At 47.1% G+C, this 17,626-nt stretch overlaps 1 protein-coding gene across 1 annotated transcript in view; it reads right to left on the reverse strand.

Moving 5' to 3' along the window:
* The window catches only part of LOC311203712 (uncharacterized protein), a gene marked incomplete at its 5' end in the record, with an annotated part of 40,636 nt that extends 26,756 nt beyond the window's left edge, over window positions 1-13,880 (reverse strand). Inside the window, 1 exon segment of the mRNA XM_084278469.1 lies at window positions 13,204-13,880. Coding sequence (XP_084134595.1) covers window positions 13,204-13,880 — 677 coding nt within the window.
* Between the last annotated feature and the right edge of the window lie 3,746 nt (window positions 13,881-17,626).

Below are 17,626 nucleotides of genomic sequence, written 5' to 3' on the forward strand. Positions count from 1 at the left end.
AGGAGTGCGTGACTTTTCGGATACAGCAAAGGCCAAATATCATCACCGCCATCCTCTCACGCACCAATGCAGAAACAGGCCTGCCAGTGATGGTGGGCAACACACTTGATTTCCTCCTATTCTGGGACGGGAAGTCTTGAACATTTAACAAATACTAATTACAGCTATCATCAGACTCGGTAGCTAGACTCAAACTGTGACAACTCCAACTGAAGAGCCTCTTTTTTATGACCTTACAGACAAGAGGACCTATTTTTGAATGGCCCATTACTAACAAATATTTTTACAGCTGAAATTGAGCTGAAATTCCTCAATTTATAAGTAGATTCTAAACAACGCTGAAAAAACGCTCTATCTTCTCCAGCCAAATCCCAGGTGGAGCTGCTGACAGACCTAAAAGTTCATTAAATGTAAGCACAAACACTGACAAGGTCTTACTGGCCTATTATCTACCTTGAGGGACATCTGAAAGAATGGTGTTGGATTTCTGAAGAACAGCAGAGCAAAAAGTAGTTCAATCGATTTCAAGAGCAGAAACAGAGATAACTGCAGCACTGCCGTGTATGCACTTCAACAGAGAATCCAGCTTGCATTTCTGCAAAAAATGACAGTTAAGCCTCACAGATTCTGTCTGATGTTTAAAAACCTGACTCTGACGTGTGCTTCCACACATCCAACACTTGACAGCTTCAGTACAACTAATGATTCCTCATTCTTCCACCTAGGAAATTCTCAGAGGTCATGGAAAACACAGAGCACGTACAACATTTAATACTCCAATCAAAGAATCTACATTTGGGTTGAAGTCAATCATACACATTCTCCAGAAACAGACATAGGTCACTTGCTGGAACCTACTGGTATACAGGCAACAATAACGTGGATGAGATTGGCTTCTCAACTAATTCACTACTGCCCTTTCAAACGGGCTACAAAATCATGTCACAAGGAAAACCTTCTCTTCTGGAACATTACCTTCTATCGCAAAAAAGCAAGAGGAATATGGTGACTGGAAGACATTTTCACTTGAAGACCAAAGAAGCTGTCTTTTTATGATTATAAGACACGTGCCCTAGAAAAAAGCAGCACGACAACTCTGCTCTCACCATACTGATGGACGATTAATCTTGCTCTTTAAGACTGTAGCACTGTCAAGATGACTGGAGTAAGGGAGGGCTCCCTCTGCCACGTCACACACAACTCATTCTTCCAGATTTTCTTCTTCAAAAGGCCTTGAAAGCCCCTCCAAAAGTCTCCAGTCCCACTGGGACGTCAATCTTGATTCTTCCTTCCGATTTACTATTGCACAGTACAGATAGTAGTGTTGCTCCTGAAGGCAGCTCAGAGCTCACACACAGTCCCTGCATCTTTCTGCCACAGCCTTCACGACACTACTCAGATGTAGCATGTCACAGCTCCAAAAAGGTTACAGGCTCATGAGATGCTGTCAGTTGTTGCTGCTTATTTCCTCTCTACAATTAGATCGCACCACAAGGATTATCTGTTCTGCATTATACACTCCGTGCCCTCTAGCGGAATAGAAAAATCCTACAAAATACCACAGACACCTCTTAAGAAACCCCTCCTCAGTGGAAGAAACACTTATTTCCCTCTCCCTGAGGAGACTTGTTTGGTTTAGAACAGGCAGGACTTGCATCCCCTAAAAAACCAATTCAGTTCATTAGGAAATGATAAAAAAAACCAGGATGTACAAAGAATCAAAGAGGTTCTGACATTTCCCATGATTTAAGGGCATGTGACAAAACCTCTAAGGTAGAAGGATCTCCCTGTCACGAGCACCTAGACGCCTGCATTTATGTAGTCATTCCTCTTCTGGAAAGGAAAGAAGCACAGTTTCAGCAAACGCGCCTATTAAAAACAGCCACCTGCAACTGAGCACAGAGGAAAGACAGGACCTAGAGCAACATGCCCTTAAAAGTTGTATCTTGTTAGAGACAACAAAAAATGGTAGTTCCTCCTGAAAGGTAACATACAAAACCACAGAGCTTTATAAACCCCCACAGCCCTCCAGCAGGTGTTCCACCTTGGGCAGTAGCTACTCTGGGGTCTTCAAGCTCCTCAGGAAAAGTGATTGCAGAACCAGTTCCAGGAGCCAAAGGGGAAGAGAAAGTTGCTTGCTGAGTAATAGGATCTGCGAAGACACCTAGGAAGAGGGAAAAACAAGACACAAGTACTGCGTTTCATTTCTTATGCCGTAGCAACATGCAATTGTTTTACAGGAAAATGAACAGGAAGAATAGAATAATACTGGGCTGATTCCTTTCATTTCTTGAAGGCCCCAGAACAATCCTGCTTGTTAGAGTTTAGCAGAGGCAACTACTGTGAATGAGTTCAACAATATCTGCTCATAGAACCGAGCCTACCTGCACCTTATGTGTAAAATTAAACAAAGACATGTTAGCTTAAGAGTGGTGCTTTTTATTGTCTTCAAATTTCCATAGGTCTTTCTGGACAGACTGCTTAAAAGACATGTCACAAACAATGGTTAAAGCCTGGCCCAACTGCTGCTGAAGAGCTAAGTTTCCATTAGGCTAGTAGAAAATCACCTCAGTTCAGCAACTACAGCACTCGCTTGCATGGCAGGCAAGTATTTTTCACTGTCCTGATGCAATTTAGTAGCCAGAAGCAAGAAAAGAGAAGCTACTCTCATGTGACAGACGACTTCTTACAGATAGCGAGCTTCTCAGAACAAAAACTTGCCCATTAGGAGATTACAGCCTGAGATACCTTACCATTCCGTGGAAATACAATGGCTGAAATTGCCTCTGAGCTGAACAGCAGCAACACAGAAATAAATGGTCAGCTGGGCTTTCCTGGGCACATTTTAAAATACTGCTCTCAAACACTTTTCTGTGAGCCTGAGTGCTAGCAGAACTCTGTGGAAGAGGACTCTTGTCCTACACCGTGATCGTACTTCAAAGGCCATTCTCCATTCCTCCGAGCGCAGCTACTCAGTAATTAAGTGTCACAAGAATACTAAAGAAGCTGAACTTGTGGGACTCTAGCAGACTGCTGAAGTAGCCACCCAGGAGACCCCTCATCCTGTCTCACAAGCACAAAGGTCTATATACAAAAGGTTACCTGTGACGGGAGGTGCAGAGAATGATGGCATCAGTGGGCTCTGTGGTGCTCGACCAGCGTGGCCTCTGGTGATATCATACGTTGAAGACATGGAAAATCCTGAAATCGGGGGACCAGCAGGAGGTGCAGGAAGACCAGAGCCAGCAGTAGAGCTTAATGAAGGAGCTGTAGAGAACTGCGACACAGAAGACGAAGGGGCAACTGGAGGTCGGGCTGGAGTTAGAGGTGGCGCCATAGTAGAAACTGTTGCAGATGGCACAAGTGGAAAAGAAGATGAAGTCATCATAGGAGGAGGAAGTGGAGATGCTCCAGCTGCCAGAGGTGCTGAGCACTCAGGAGAAGATGACAGGCTTGGTGTAGCAAGGGGACTGGACAAAGCTAGGGGAAAAAAAGACAAATGGAATTTTAGAAACACCGAGCCTTCATCTCAGAGATTCAGGTATGTAATTGTTCAGCTAGTTTACAAGTAAGTTTTGACCAAGTCTGCTTTTCTCCTTTCAAAGGAAAAAAGTTTAGTTCTGCTTGAGTTTGCAACCACCACCAATTGCCCTCAATTTCTGGAGATAGTAGCCTGGAATCTCTTTTCTTCTCTGACCCTATTTATCACAGCTAAAAAGACGAGTCAACATTTGACTACCCATTTTGTAGCAGATGAAGTGGGCCTCAGAAATTTCCAGCTAGCACGCTTCTTCCTGCTTCATCCACAGGAATAACAAAGATGCAGGAAGTGTCCCTCTTTAGATTAAGAAATGCACTCAGGGGACCTGTGAGGCTGGGACTTACTGCAGAGGTACAGGTCTATGAGATGGGCTGAGCACCAGGCAGCCCTCTCTTCCCTGGCACCCAGCTACCCAGGCTCCTAAACCCTCTGCTTTCTGTGTTTCAGTCTGGCCCCCAGCTGATCCTTGGATAAGCCAATTTTGTTCTCTAAACCAAATTTAGACAGAAAATTAAGCCAGAGAAACAGAAAACACTGGTTTTTACAGCACTAAGCTGTTGGATCAGCTCAGATGTGAAACTGCACTCAGCCTAAACATTGATGACAGTCAAGTGACGTGCCAAGTTACCGTAAGGAGGTCGTTTCCAAACTTTATCACGCACACCAGTCAATAAAAAATGGAACATGCACACCCCCAACATAGCTACAAAATACTTACATGGGCCACTGTCCTAGTATATTCCATAGATTTTAAAACATACAGAACAGAAATATTAAAAGGATGAGATAAAGATCAAGAAACTCTTCTGCTCCCACTGAAAATTAGTATTTTAATAGTATATTCATAAAACAATATGTTATGTTATTAACGGTTAGCACAATATAGAATACCATTAATAATATTGTAGTGTGAGCAATGTCACTACAGAAGCCTCATCATTTTTATAATCTTGGGTTATCATCAGCAATTTGAAGGTCTGGTTCTATATTCCAATCATGGCTTTAATGGTTGTCACACCTGGAAAAGATGCCTTACAAAGACACACAGACCCAAATGAAAAGGTGTTGCTGGATGTGCTTACAAAACCATGCTATTTGTTTTCGTCTCCCAGCCATCAAGTATATGAAGGCTTATCTTGAAATTCAGCTAGCAAATGTTCATCTTCCTTGATGTCATTCAATTCTTCTGGAAAAATCATCAGGTGGTGTTGCACCTTGGTATTCTTAACAAATGGGCTCAAAATCCACCAAAGCTAATTCATCTGGAAGATTTTTACATAGCTCAGGAAATTCCACTTTTCAAAACACCTTCTCAAACGCATGACTTTCTTACAAAGAAGTAGATCACTCCTCCTTAAAACACCACCTTTATATTGAAGGGACAAACTGTAAGTGTGTTTTGGGGTTTTTTTAAATAACTACTGGGTAGCACACTGCTGATGGCCACTTGTCATCACAGAAAATGTCAGCGAGTCTGCAAGTCTGTTTTGGTACAAGAAGAAAGCTGAAGCCATATTTAAATCCCTTGCCACAAGACAACCAGCAAACCTCTGTGCGATGCACAAAAGTTTCACGGTCACTTCCTCTACCATTACAAGGTGCAGCTAAAAACAACCCCTACTATTTAAAGAGAACTTCTATAAAGTTAACCACACTGCTGGCATCCTGTAGCCCTTTGTGCACCAGCTCCACTTTCACTGCTGCAGTAACTTGCCTATGAATGAGGCGGTCAATAAATGTCATGGGTGGAAATAGATCGGTAACCTTATTCGAGAATCCATTTTTAGCCTAGTCAAAGCAATCACTCCATCAATGGTTACTCTGAGGCAGTCTTAATAAAAACATGGCTTTTATTAAAGAAATCATTCACTGTTGAGGATGCAGCTTCTCCAGCACAGCCCTCCTTCAGCATTTGACAATAAAGTTGTTCTTTCTGTATTTCATTACTGAAACAGAATTTAGCAAAAACCATAAGCAGAAACACGTTAGGAACATCTGTACAGCAAACCTTCCATACTGTGATCTGTTCTCATGCTTGTTTCTTATAATCATCAGCAATGTTTTCTATGTCTCCTTCCAACAGAATTTCCTGACAAATCCATTTGTCAACATATTGTTTGCATTTAATATTACAGACATTTTTACCACGTCTCTGGTGGTTTCTGAAATATATGCCAAGAAGTATCTTCAATATGAGTAAAGCTTGATTTTTCTTCTTTTTTTAGATAAAACTATTATAAAGGAATGCTCTGGTATTTTCTTCCTGCACCCAATGGATCGCCCAGCACATCCTCCTGGGGCTAAGAGCGCTCCACTCGGGAGTCCACGGCACTAGTGTGACTCAAGGTAATGTTACCAGATGTGTCAGAAAACTGAGCATTCGGTAGTCAAGCACATGGGGTTCAGACTCTGGAAAAATCAGATTCAGTGCTCTGATTACCACCCACAATAGTAAAATCCAAGTGATCGTCCACGTTTCTCACTATCCCCCACAAGACTGTAGACTTGTTTGAACTCCCTTCTGTGCTGCTCATCTCACTGTGCACTGTACTGGCCAGTATTCCCTGTCCCCACGTCCTTAAAAACCCTAAGTGCATCCACATGACTTCATCAAAAAGTTTCAAGAATAATAAAAACATTTACACTACTCTCTGTCAGATGTATGCCATACTGCCATGAGAAAGAAACAAATTCTTCCCATCAGCCTGGAGAAGAGCTCTCTAGGTTGATCCCAACACCTCTGGATGAACTGCTGTGCTTTAAAAAGACATGAATAAATATCACTGAGTTTCTGAGGAAGTTTCTGTACCTAATGACCTACCTGTAGCAGCAGTGGTAGCAGCTGTAGTCTCCCCTGCTGTGTTTGGTGGGGGCGTACCGGGTGGAGTTGTCTCTATTCCACTCTCTTCCACCATTTTCCTTCAGCTACAGAAAGCTGTAAGACAAAAAGAAAGGAAAATAAAGAAAAAGCTTATCTTGAGAAATAGGGATAGTCTTTGCTGCAATACTGAGCTGTAGTAACTCCAAGAAGGACCTGTTCTTTTCAGAGCTGATGCATGACAGGATGCAAAAGGTGGCAAGAAGCAAGACAGAGAACGAAGTCTCCCCCTTCTGCCCGTAAAGAACCACAACTACCCCTGAAGTTGGAGCCCTCTCCAGCTTAAGCACTGCCCCAGATGCTCCTGACCCACCATCAAACTGACTGCAAGCACTTTCTCCAACACCAGGCATAGTGGCAGAGCTTGCAAGGGCCTAGGGCTCCAGACTCCGTGACCTGAACTCTATGACCCTGTCTGCTTAAAGGAGAAGCTAAAGAAACCTCCAGACACGCCACAAGAAACCAGGGAAATTTACTTCCAACCTACCTAGAAGTACAATGACATTCATTTACACTGAACAAGTTCTCCACTGCACACAATTCCTGTAAAATCCAGGTCTCGTACTGCTCTGGTGAGTATCAGAAGTGACAGTAATTGAAAACTTTGGCTTTTCTTTTGAAGGCCACATTACATTGAAAGTATCTTTCAGCATCTTTGACTACACCTGCACAGTGCACTACTTGTGGAAAAGTAAAGCTATGTGCTTATTTAAAACCCCCTAAATTAAGAGAAAGGCCTCAGGAGATGAAAAGGAGAGGATGAAAGACTAAGATTAACACCTGGAGATTTTTGGTCTTCAGTGCAGAGGAAGTCACCTAAAACCCCCTGCTTCCTCCCAAGTCTGGTAAACCAGACCGAGATTGTTTGTACCACTCCCTGAGGTAGCAATTCCATAAGGACATTTTAATAACATAAAAACCCTACAGAAAGGAATTTATGTCTGAAAAATTGGCAGGAAAATATTTTCCATCATATCCATTACCTCAGTAGCTACTGAGGACTGACAGCTTACTACATTTAACAAGTATCAGAGGAAAAGCCTTAGGTAATGTGTTGAGTAAAAGTACTCACAGGTATTTATAAAGAACTCCACTTACAAAAATACAGGGGGGGTTCCTCTAAAAAAAAGAAAAAACCCTCACTGATGTTTAAAATGTGTATACAGCTATGTTTAATGTAGAGGGAAAATTACTGTTATGACCAAACTGAAAAATACAAAAAGTAGGATGCCAGTGTTAGTCTGGACAGGCTAAGGAGCATCAAAAGCAAATGAAAGCATTGAAATCACAAAGGAGAAAGTGTATTTCCTCTTACAACCAGTATGTGTTGTAAGAGGAAATAAAGTAACTCAAGATTCAGCATTTGAGCCCAGACTCGGAAAGCAAGTATGGTTCCTGTGCAGCACACCTCCTAAAACCTCTGATGACCCAGGGACTGTGGGTTCTGAGTACCTTTTCAATTAACTTGAAAGCTTCTCTGCAGACAGGATGAAAGGGTCAGTAACTGCCTGGTGGGGAACAGACTGACCTTGACGAATGAGCACATCTCAGCATCCCTCAGAAAGGAGCTACACAGCCCTCCCCTAAAGTTCACTAAGCAGAAGAATTTGCAGTAAGATTTTGTCTTTTCACTCACCTACGGGAGTTCACGTTCCTCCTCGCAGAAGTATTTCTAAAGTCATTCTTCTTCCAATTATACACTGCAAACAAAGAGAGAATTTCCCACTGTGCAACATCTGTAATCACTGACCAAACCCTCCCAGAAACACTTTCTTTCATCAAGGCTCCTTTCAGCTGCTGCTTGATTTCACCTCTGTCGTGGTTTCACCCCGGCTGAGAGCCGAGATCCACGCAGCTGCCTGCTCCTTAAAGGAAAAGAGCAGGGAAAAGGGAAGGGGGGGAGGGGAGGGTAAGAGGTAAGGGAAGGGAAAAGGAAGGGGCAAATAACCCCAAAACCAAGAAATAAGAGGCCCGTGGGTTGGGATAAGGAGAGTTTACTAAGATAACAGAAAGATACCGTCTAACAATGCTGACAGGACTTTAGAGCAAAAATATATGAAGCTGTTGATACACAGTGCAGTTTCTCACCAAACCCACAACTCAGGCCGTGCCACCCAGAGCCGTCCCAGAACCCGACCGTCCCCCAAGAACCGCGCGTCCCGGAGCCGCCCTCGGCCTTCCTCCCGTCAGCCCCCCGATATCCTGGGCAGGACGTAACTGGCGTGGAATACTCTCTTTGGTCAGTTAGGTCACCTGTCCTGGCCTCGCCCCTCCTTTCTCATGAAGAGCTGAGAAAGTCCTTGACTGTCTGACAGCAATTAACAACATCAGCATTCCATCTGCTGCTACAAATGAATTTAACTCCATCCTGACCAAAACCAGGACAAGAGGGAAAATTACTGTTATTACCAAACTGAAAAGTGAAGCAAGCATTGAACAGCAATAGCAAGCCCAAACCTGCAAAAATTAGAGAAGCCTGAAGCCTAAATGCTCCCTATCATCCTTCTCCCTTTAGCTTACCCAACTCTTCACACAATCAACAATCTCCTTGTGAACTCCTGACTTGGCAGGGATGAACAAGAAGTTTGCCCAGGTAACACTTTGCTATACACCGAATTCTCAACAAAAGCCAGGTGTAGTTTGCAAATGCTGCATGAAAAAGCATAAAAATAATAAGGTGAAGGAAAAAGATGAGAGATGGAAAGAGAAAATTCACAAGAGAAAAGCAAAACTATGATAGGTGGAATTGGAAGCAAATAGCTCATCATCTTGAAAGAATCTAGAACTGCTGACAATTAAAATTGATCCTACAGGACATGTGGTTAAATACTTTCATCTGAACCGCCTATCTGAAACCACTTACACGGAAGAAACCAGAAAGCACTGGGCTGAAAGAACATGGAAGGCAAAGAACCCAACCAACCCACGGACTTTTAAACAATGTTCAGGCCTCAGCAAAGTTTCCAGTGAACGTTTCTACCCTCCCCTACGGGAGATCCAGGGAAAAAGCTCCCCAGTAAGATCAGCCTGCAAATCCTCAATGCCAGATGGGTAGGGAAGTGGCTGCTCTTTTCAGTGACTTAAAAAAAACAGTAATAGATAATTCTCCACTGTCCAAGCCACAAACACAACATTTGCAGCAACTCCTGCTGAAATCCAGCCTAATTTCATAAGGAAGTGACTTCTATGTCCTCCTGCCAAGTAGAACGCTTTGTATTACTGCACTGAAAACACAAAGGAAACTCAGACAGCCCAGTGCAAACAGGCACTTTCGGTGACAGCAACTGCGGCACTGCCATCTAGCGATTTGTGAGCATCAGCTGATCTCACAAATTTCATCCCCCTGCCACATTTAGCTAGAAGGCAATCTCGGTTTAGGCTTACATGGAAGTAAAAAAGAAGGGATATGGAAAAAAGAAATACAGAAAACCACAAGGGGTGAGGGGGAAGGGAGGGGAGCGGGGGACACGGACGGGACGGGACACACACCACATTCCCAACACATCACGCTTAAATTTATTATCAAGTCGTTACGTTTCCGCTAATATTTTGCAATAATCTGGACAACATGACCATACTTCAAAAGCATTTTTCAGGTTGTGACTCCAAAATATAGAAATTCACAGCCAACTATAACCTACAAATGCAGATGACCAAATTCCACATGGAAAAACACATTATCTAGAACGTGGTGGTATGTCAGAGTTTAGAAAAAGGAACTCTTTTCAGTCACCCTTAAATAACTGCTGCTTGTAGTGCAGTAGATGCTCCTGCTAATAAAGTCCTGTCCCCCCAATATACTTCATAACCCCAGGAGGAAAAACTGGTCTCTAAGCAGAGCCTCAAACAAAACAAACAGTTGGAATACTAAATTCAAATGCCATTAAAATGCTATTCTTGCCTGTAAGCGTAATATTGACTATTCTAATTGTGTGGAACAATACTGATTACATACATTGTTAATATCTAAGCACAAGTCAACAACTGTCCAGAAGAGTGAGCTGTCATTTATTTATTTATTTAACTAAACAAATCGATTGCTTTGAGCCATTCCCAGCGCAAAAACCTCTCTAAATAAGATATTGCATCCCAGGTTGCATTACCTGATAGAGAGATTCCTAGGCACATACTTGGAGTCAACAGGAGAGAAGACAAAAGGAAAACCTTCAGTTGTTAAAGACAGAGTGAAGCTGACACAAAATAAAAAGACAACACTTCAGAAAACACCCCAAAACAACAGAGCTGAGCTGTTCCTATATCAAAGTTTCATCTGAAAAGTCCCTCACCCTACTTTATTCCATTTCAGACAGGCAGGGACAAAACTTCCTTCAGACTGGGGCCTGGTCAATACAGCCAGATCCCAGGGGACACGCAAAGCCTCGCTCTAGCCAAAGCAAGGGCACGGAGGGATCTCCAATGTAATCACCTTGGGTCAAACGACTTGTTCTAACACCTGCTGAATAGTCACAGCATAATGTTAATCACAACTCCCACATTAAAAAAGAAAAAAAAAAGGAAATGTTTACCAAGCAGAAACCACTTTGCCTCAGACCTAATGCTGTACCAATAGCTTGAAACACCAGGCATGACAGAATGGTTTAGCCTCATCCTACGACTTCTGCAGACAGTTACTGTAGTGCACAGATAGCACAAAACCCAGGCAGTTTTTCTAAGAGTTTCCTAGTGCCTGAGAATTGTTTCCCACATTCTTAGTGCCATTGTCAACCTTTGGGATTCGTTGCACACCCTTACTGTTGTTATTTTGAAATCATAGAGGGCTTACATAGCTCCACAAGCCACTGATGACCACAGAGAACTGTTGGTCTAGTATACAGTGTTATCTACATGGGACTACGTAAACCCAAAGACACAGCTACACAGAACCACATGCATTCAACCAGTTTGTACCAACTGACGTAGGGTAAATGTCATGATGCAACAGCTCCAGCACTTGCAGACGATTTTGCCCAAAAGAAACGTTTGTTTTTCACGGCACTATAAACGAACTAGAAAGGGCAAAGCACTGCAACAAGGTATCCTCCAGAAACAGACTTCCTGAAGCATCACTTCTATCCTATGCTAAGAGATCCCCAAGGGTAAGGATTTCTACTGCCAATCATGCTAATTCCAGCTAAAACCACAAGGGATCTAGCACTTCCAGCCTGAGCTGCAACGCTGGAGCACAGGGCCCTGAGAGCAGGCATCTGAACACTACCCAGTGCCGGGAGAAAGCCTGGTCACCAGGAGGGTGACTCGCAGGAGCAGATCACTATACAGGACCTAGCAAGCTATCAGGAGCTGGAAGTTCCGTGAAGTGCTGGTGGTTTCCAATACCACTGCCAGTCATCACTGAGGCCGCAAGGGGTCTTGCTCTGTAGCTTCATCTGCCTCACAACCCACAACCGTAACGCTGCAAGAAGCCCCAGAGCCTGCCAGCAAGGAGCACTGGGGCCAGTGCAGCCTTTCTTTAGGACAAGACGGTTCAGAGTAAGGGCAACAAGACAGACTGCCTACACCAGAATCAGTCTGGTGAGGGGCAGACACCGTGCAGTCGCAGGTGTGCTGCCCAAGGGGGGAAAGTCGCCCCGACGGGACGGCTGCCGGAGCTCGTCCCGGGGCGGACCCCGCCGACATTCCTCACACACACAGCCCGGCAAAGACCTCAGCGACCCTCCGCCCCACCTGGCACAACCTCCCGCGCTGCCCCCAGGCCCGCGTCTTAACATCCGGACCTGCCTACAGGGCCCCAACGGCCCCAGACGGCACCCGGGACCGGGGGACACCCACCGCTCGCTCCGGGATGCCGCCCACCGCCCAGCCTCACCCGCCCCAAGCCTTCCAGACGCTCCCTCCCCGCCGCCGCCGCGGACGACGGGTGCCAAGGCGTGCCCTCCTCCCGCCGCGACACGGGGCCTCACCGAGCCCATCCTCCAGAGCCCACCGCCTCCTCCCGCTGCGCACCGCCCAGACATTCTGGCCCAGCCAGAAGGCCGCGGCCCCGAGCACCTCCGGGTGGCCCCGCCTCCCAGGAAAAGGCTCCTTCGGGCTCGGCCGCAGGAGCAGCACAGCTCCCCCGCCACGCTCGCAGCGGACCTCGCGTCACGTGGGGGTGCCGGTCCCGCAACCTGCCCCCCACCCCCCTCCCGGCCCGCTGCGTGCCGCCTCAGGCTGCGCAAGTCGGCAGCTGCCCAGCTACCCGTAACCCTCGTGCCTTCATCCTCTGCCAGCCGGAGAGAAAACAGTTACTTCAGTTTTACAGCCTTTACAAAGCACCAGGCAACCCTCCCAGCTGCCCAGGGTTTCCCCCACAACTCACCTCTGCTGCTGCCAGTGCACTTCCTGGGTCCAGTGAAGGTGGTGGACAGCGCTGGGGTGGCGAGTGATGGGGGTGTGCCCCAGCTGCTGGACCGGCTCTGGTGTTGGCAGCTCCTGGGCCCAGGTCTAGTTTTCCTGGGAGGGTGGCCTCTTGGGGGGCTGGGAAGAGTCCTGGGAGCCGCTGGCCCTCCTCTTTGCTGCTCGTCTTGGTCTCCCAGGGGCACGGTCCCTGCCCTGGCTGGCACTGGAGGGACCTGCCACAGCCTGCCCCAGACCCGCCGCCGGCTCTTCACGCTCCCCGTGGATGGGAGAGGGGGCGTGGTGTGGGCTGGTGGGATGCCCAGCAAGAGCAGCGGCCGAGGTGCTGGGGCGCTCCTCTTCCCGAGCCCCTGCTGGGCTGCTGGAGGGGGCTGGTCCAGGGGCAGGAGAGCCGGCTCTGGAGGCAGCAGGATGGGGGGCAGAGGTGGGCCTGCCCTCCCGCGCCTCGGCTGCAGGGCCATCCTCCAGGCCCAGGAGACGTCGGGCCTCCCTGCGGCAGCGCCGCACGGCGACACTGATGAGCCGGCGCACGAACGACACTGCGCGCTCCTGCAGGCTGGGCTGCAGCAGCCGGACCAGCACGTCTTCATCCAGCCCGTATAAGCCCAGGACGGCCCGGATGAGGTCCTCCAACACATCTGCTGTGGAAGGCTGCCGTTGAAATGTGGCCCTCAGGTGTTGTTGTAGCCACGGCAGAAAGCGTTGGAGGAGGGCTGGGTGCTCATCAAAGAGAGATGCCCAGGTGTCTGGCTGCAGGCCACCCACTGTAGCCCTGGGCACCGTCTCCACCGCCGGCGGCTGGGCAGCTAGCGGCCGAGGGGGGCTGTCGGTCCCCGGGTGTGCGGGCGCTCCTCCAGCTGCAGGTATGGCAGGCCATGTTGAGTCCTCTTGTGGTGGTCTGATGTGGACCTCTTCAAATTCATGGTCTGCCCGCACCGAGTGCAAGATGGATTGTACTCCCCTCTTGCAGAGGGGGCACTCAGGTTTGCTGTTAGCCCACCGCAGGATGCAGGCGTAGCAGAACTGGTGGAGGCATGGCATCACGAAGGCGGCGTTGTCAATGCTGTCCAGGCAGACTGGACAGCGGTGTTCCACCTCCGTGGCCATGCTGTTCTGGCTGCGGTGGGCTGGGAGGAGCTGCGGGTGGTGAACTGCTTCCTCCAAATGGCGCTGCAGCAGCTGGAAGCTGCGCTCGAAGATGCGCCGCGTGTGCCCTGGACACACCCTTCAGTATCTCTGGGATACCGCACTGGAAAACCGTCCTGAGTAAGGCACCAGCACCAAGCCTTCGCTCAGCACTCCAGCCTCGCTGGCTGCTCAGCTGGAGTCTGCGCTTGAGGCCGTTGGGCACCCCTGTGTGCTGGGTTACAGGGCTGGGTGACGTCACGCTTGTCCGTTGGTGACCAGTAAACATGGCACTCAGGCAGCTTCCAGAAGCTGCCATGTCAGATGACTACTTTTTGGTGGTCTTCTGGCTTTCACAAACCTTGACGGACAATAAAACACAACAGAACAGAACTGTCCCTGGTGGAAGGAACTCCAACAATCTTCTAGTCCGACTGCCCGACCACTCCAGGGCTGACCAAAAGTTCAAGCCTGTTGTTAAGGGCATTGTCCAAATGCCTCTGAAACGGATGGGCACGGGGCATGGGCCATCCCTTGAGGAAGGCTGTTGCAGTGTTTGATCACCCTCTTGGTACAGAAATTGATCCTGAGCTCAAGTCTGAACCTGCCTTGACACAGCTTTGAGCGCTCAGTCACATGCTCTGGCTTGGCCGGCCCTGTGTGGAGCCAAGAGTTGCACTTGATGATCCTTGTGCATCTCTTCCCACTCAGGATATTCTGTTATTCTGTGAATTTATACTTGTGCCTGGCACCCACCCACCCAAGGTGCAGAAGCCAATAGTTTGTCTTGTTAAATTTCATGCCCTTGATGACTGCCCCATGCTCCAGTGTATCTACAGCCCACTGCAAGGCCTGTTCTTGCTCAAGAGACTTAACAGCGGCTGCCGGTTTAGTAGCATCAGTAAACTTGCTAACGGTGCATCCAACCCCTGCCCCCGGATCACTGATAAAAGGATTGACTGGAACTGGCCCTAGAACTGAGCCCTGAGGAACAAGCCCTAAGCACTTGGCTCACTCTTGTGGGTTTTCTCCTGCCTTTCTCTCCTTCCATTATGCCAAATCTCATCCTTGATCAAACTCTAACTAAATTGGAAAAATAGTTAAAGCAATAAATAAGTAGAACTAAAATAAATAACAATTTCCCTCACATCTGCCTGTAACCAGTGTTTGAAATGAATCGTTGGCGGTCAGAGTTACAAAGGGGAAACTGCCATATGCTCTGCCCCTTTATGCTGCATTTGTACGTTGTTACTGGCTCCTTAGTCATTATTCCAAGGCGTTCATTGTTATTATTATTATTAATTTATTAAAGGGAAAATATCTTGCTTTTGTGAAGTCAACTTCCCATCTTTCTCAAGGGTAAAGGGATAAATTGAAGAGACTGGCTTGGAAGAATTTCCCTACTTCTGGACGTGGCTCCTCCAGGAACAGGCAGAACATCACAGAAGTTCAGGAGCTCAAAATCAGCCTTGATTTCTGTCACAGTTTTGCGTGGCTGGGTCCTGGTGGAAAAGGGGGCGGGGGGCTGCATAAAATGGCTGCTGCAAGAAGCAGCCAGAAGCTCTCTGCAGGCCCGAGAGAGTAAACATGGGCTAATTCAAGGCCAGAGTTGCTGCTGAACAAGGCCGAGCCAATCGTCCAATGTCACAGCGCCTCAGGGAATCACATTTAGGAGAATAAAAACGCAGGCAGGTGCATTTTCCCACCAAAGAGGGGAGTGAGAAGATGTAAGGAGCTGTGCAGGCAGCAAGGCCGGGGAGGGCGGGAGAGGAGGCCTCGCCCTGCTGCTGGAGAGAATGATGCCCCTGCAGCCTGTGGAGAAAGCCATGGTGGAGCGGGTGTCCCCCCAGAGCCCATGGAAAAGGCTGAGACCCCACCTGCAGCCCCTGGAGAGGCTCCACGCTAGATGAAGCAGGTGGAGACATAGAGGAGATGCTGTGACCCACGTTAGAGCAAGCCCCTCCCTGTGCCACAATGCAGGGGAAGAAGGGAGTGAAATCATGACCAAAGTGAAGTCTGAAGTGATAGAGCGGCTTTGGTGGGCGTCTGGCCTCCAGCCAGGACCAAACCACCACAATTTATGACAAAGCATCTCAGGAATTACTTGCTGTCTCTAAGAGAGAGACTTGTATGCCATCAAATACATGACTTGGTTGTCCAGCATGGGTAAGTGTAACATGTTTTATAGTTCCTGCGCTATTTCTAGACCCACCCTCAGCAAAAGAAAGGGAAAGGAAAAAACGTCACAGCATTTCACATCTTTCATTAGAAACTTTATTCCATCAGCCTCCAGGTACATGAAGTGAAATAAATGGTAGTGAAGGGCAGAAGGACCAACAGCAGTCATCTTTGGAAAACAGAAACATTTTCACAACAAAACACCTTTTTGTTACAGCTAAGAAAAAAAGCCAGGCACACTTGATAGCTTTTCTTTAAAGATGTATTACAGTTCAGTCACACCAAAGTGAAACGTTGTGGGCTAAAACTGGGAAGTTCTGTGCTTTAGCACTAGTACAAGCCTACCAAACCACACGATTTGCATCTTTCTGTCAAAATTTCTGTCCAAATGAGCTGTGTATTCTTCAGTCTGGACTTCAGAGCTTCAGTATAAGGATCATTAGTTGGATACCTACGTAAAGAAACAAATTCAATCATGGTCACGGTACTTGGAAAATCCAACAGATCTTAACTGACACCTTGGCCACTTTGGAGTTTGTTTTATTCTGTATTCCCTTCAATATGAACTCAGCTTTGCAGATTGTCTCAGCAGAAAGTATGAATGCACTGAAATCTTCTTTCCCCTAATCTGCATGCGCATCTCCAATTAAAATTTATGTGACTTCTCTGGGTACATCAAAATAAGGACAAACTTCATGTGTGACTGTGTTGTGATTAAAATCTTTGCTTAAAAGCCTTTAAGCGTTTTAAAAAGCCTTGAGGTTCATGGTGTTTCTCCATGACCACCATTAGTACGCCTACATTATGGAAAACCTTAGGTTTCTACTTACTACCTCAATTAAAGTCAGCTACACACTTTGTGCATCGTTTTGCACTTCAGTAAACTGGTACTAAGTTGCTCCCTTTTCAGTGTGACATTTCTCACTCTTGTAATGTGACTGTTTAGCAGCAAAGCTTCTCTTGCCGTCCCTGTCCCTGGTGAAGGCCTTTCTCTTAGTAGACAGTACTTGCTGAAATTACTCGTCAGCTTACTCGTTAAATTCCCACCACAATATAGTATCTCTGTTTGGATTTAAATTCTCTAAAGAGCATACTGGGATCTACAGAAAGGGCTAGATGACAAGCATGAAGATTAAGTTGGGGGGGTGGTCTCTCAAATTGACAGATGAGTGTCCTTCAGTGGAAGCCTCCTGGGGCACAGAGGGGACAGTGGGATTGCCAACGCCAGTCCCACGGGCTTTTGTCCTGTGGCTGTCATTTGACAAAACTATGTGAGCCCTGCAGGTAATCTGTTCAGAGTGTCTACCAGCGATCCTTCGCTGAAATAAATTCAGGGAGGACTCGTGCTTCCCGCTGTATGCCATACGATGCAACTGCCTACCCCTTTTACCTGGGCACAGAGCAAATGTTGGGACACGCTGCTCCCAAGAAGCTGGAGAGCTACTGCCAGAAGAGGGTGGAGGAGCCTGCTGGGGCTCTGTTACAAGCATGTTTTCCGGCACCATCACCAGCAGCAGCAGCTAGAAACAGTCCTGCCACACCTGATGCAG

Source organism: Gallinula chloropus, assembly GCF_964237585.1.
Source record: "Gallinula chloropus genome assembly, chromosome: Z".
Lineage (NCBI taxonomy): Eukaryota > Metazoa > Chordata > Aves > Gruiformes > Rallidae > Gallinula > Gallinula chloropus.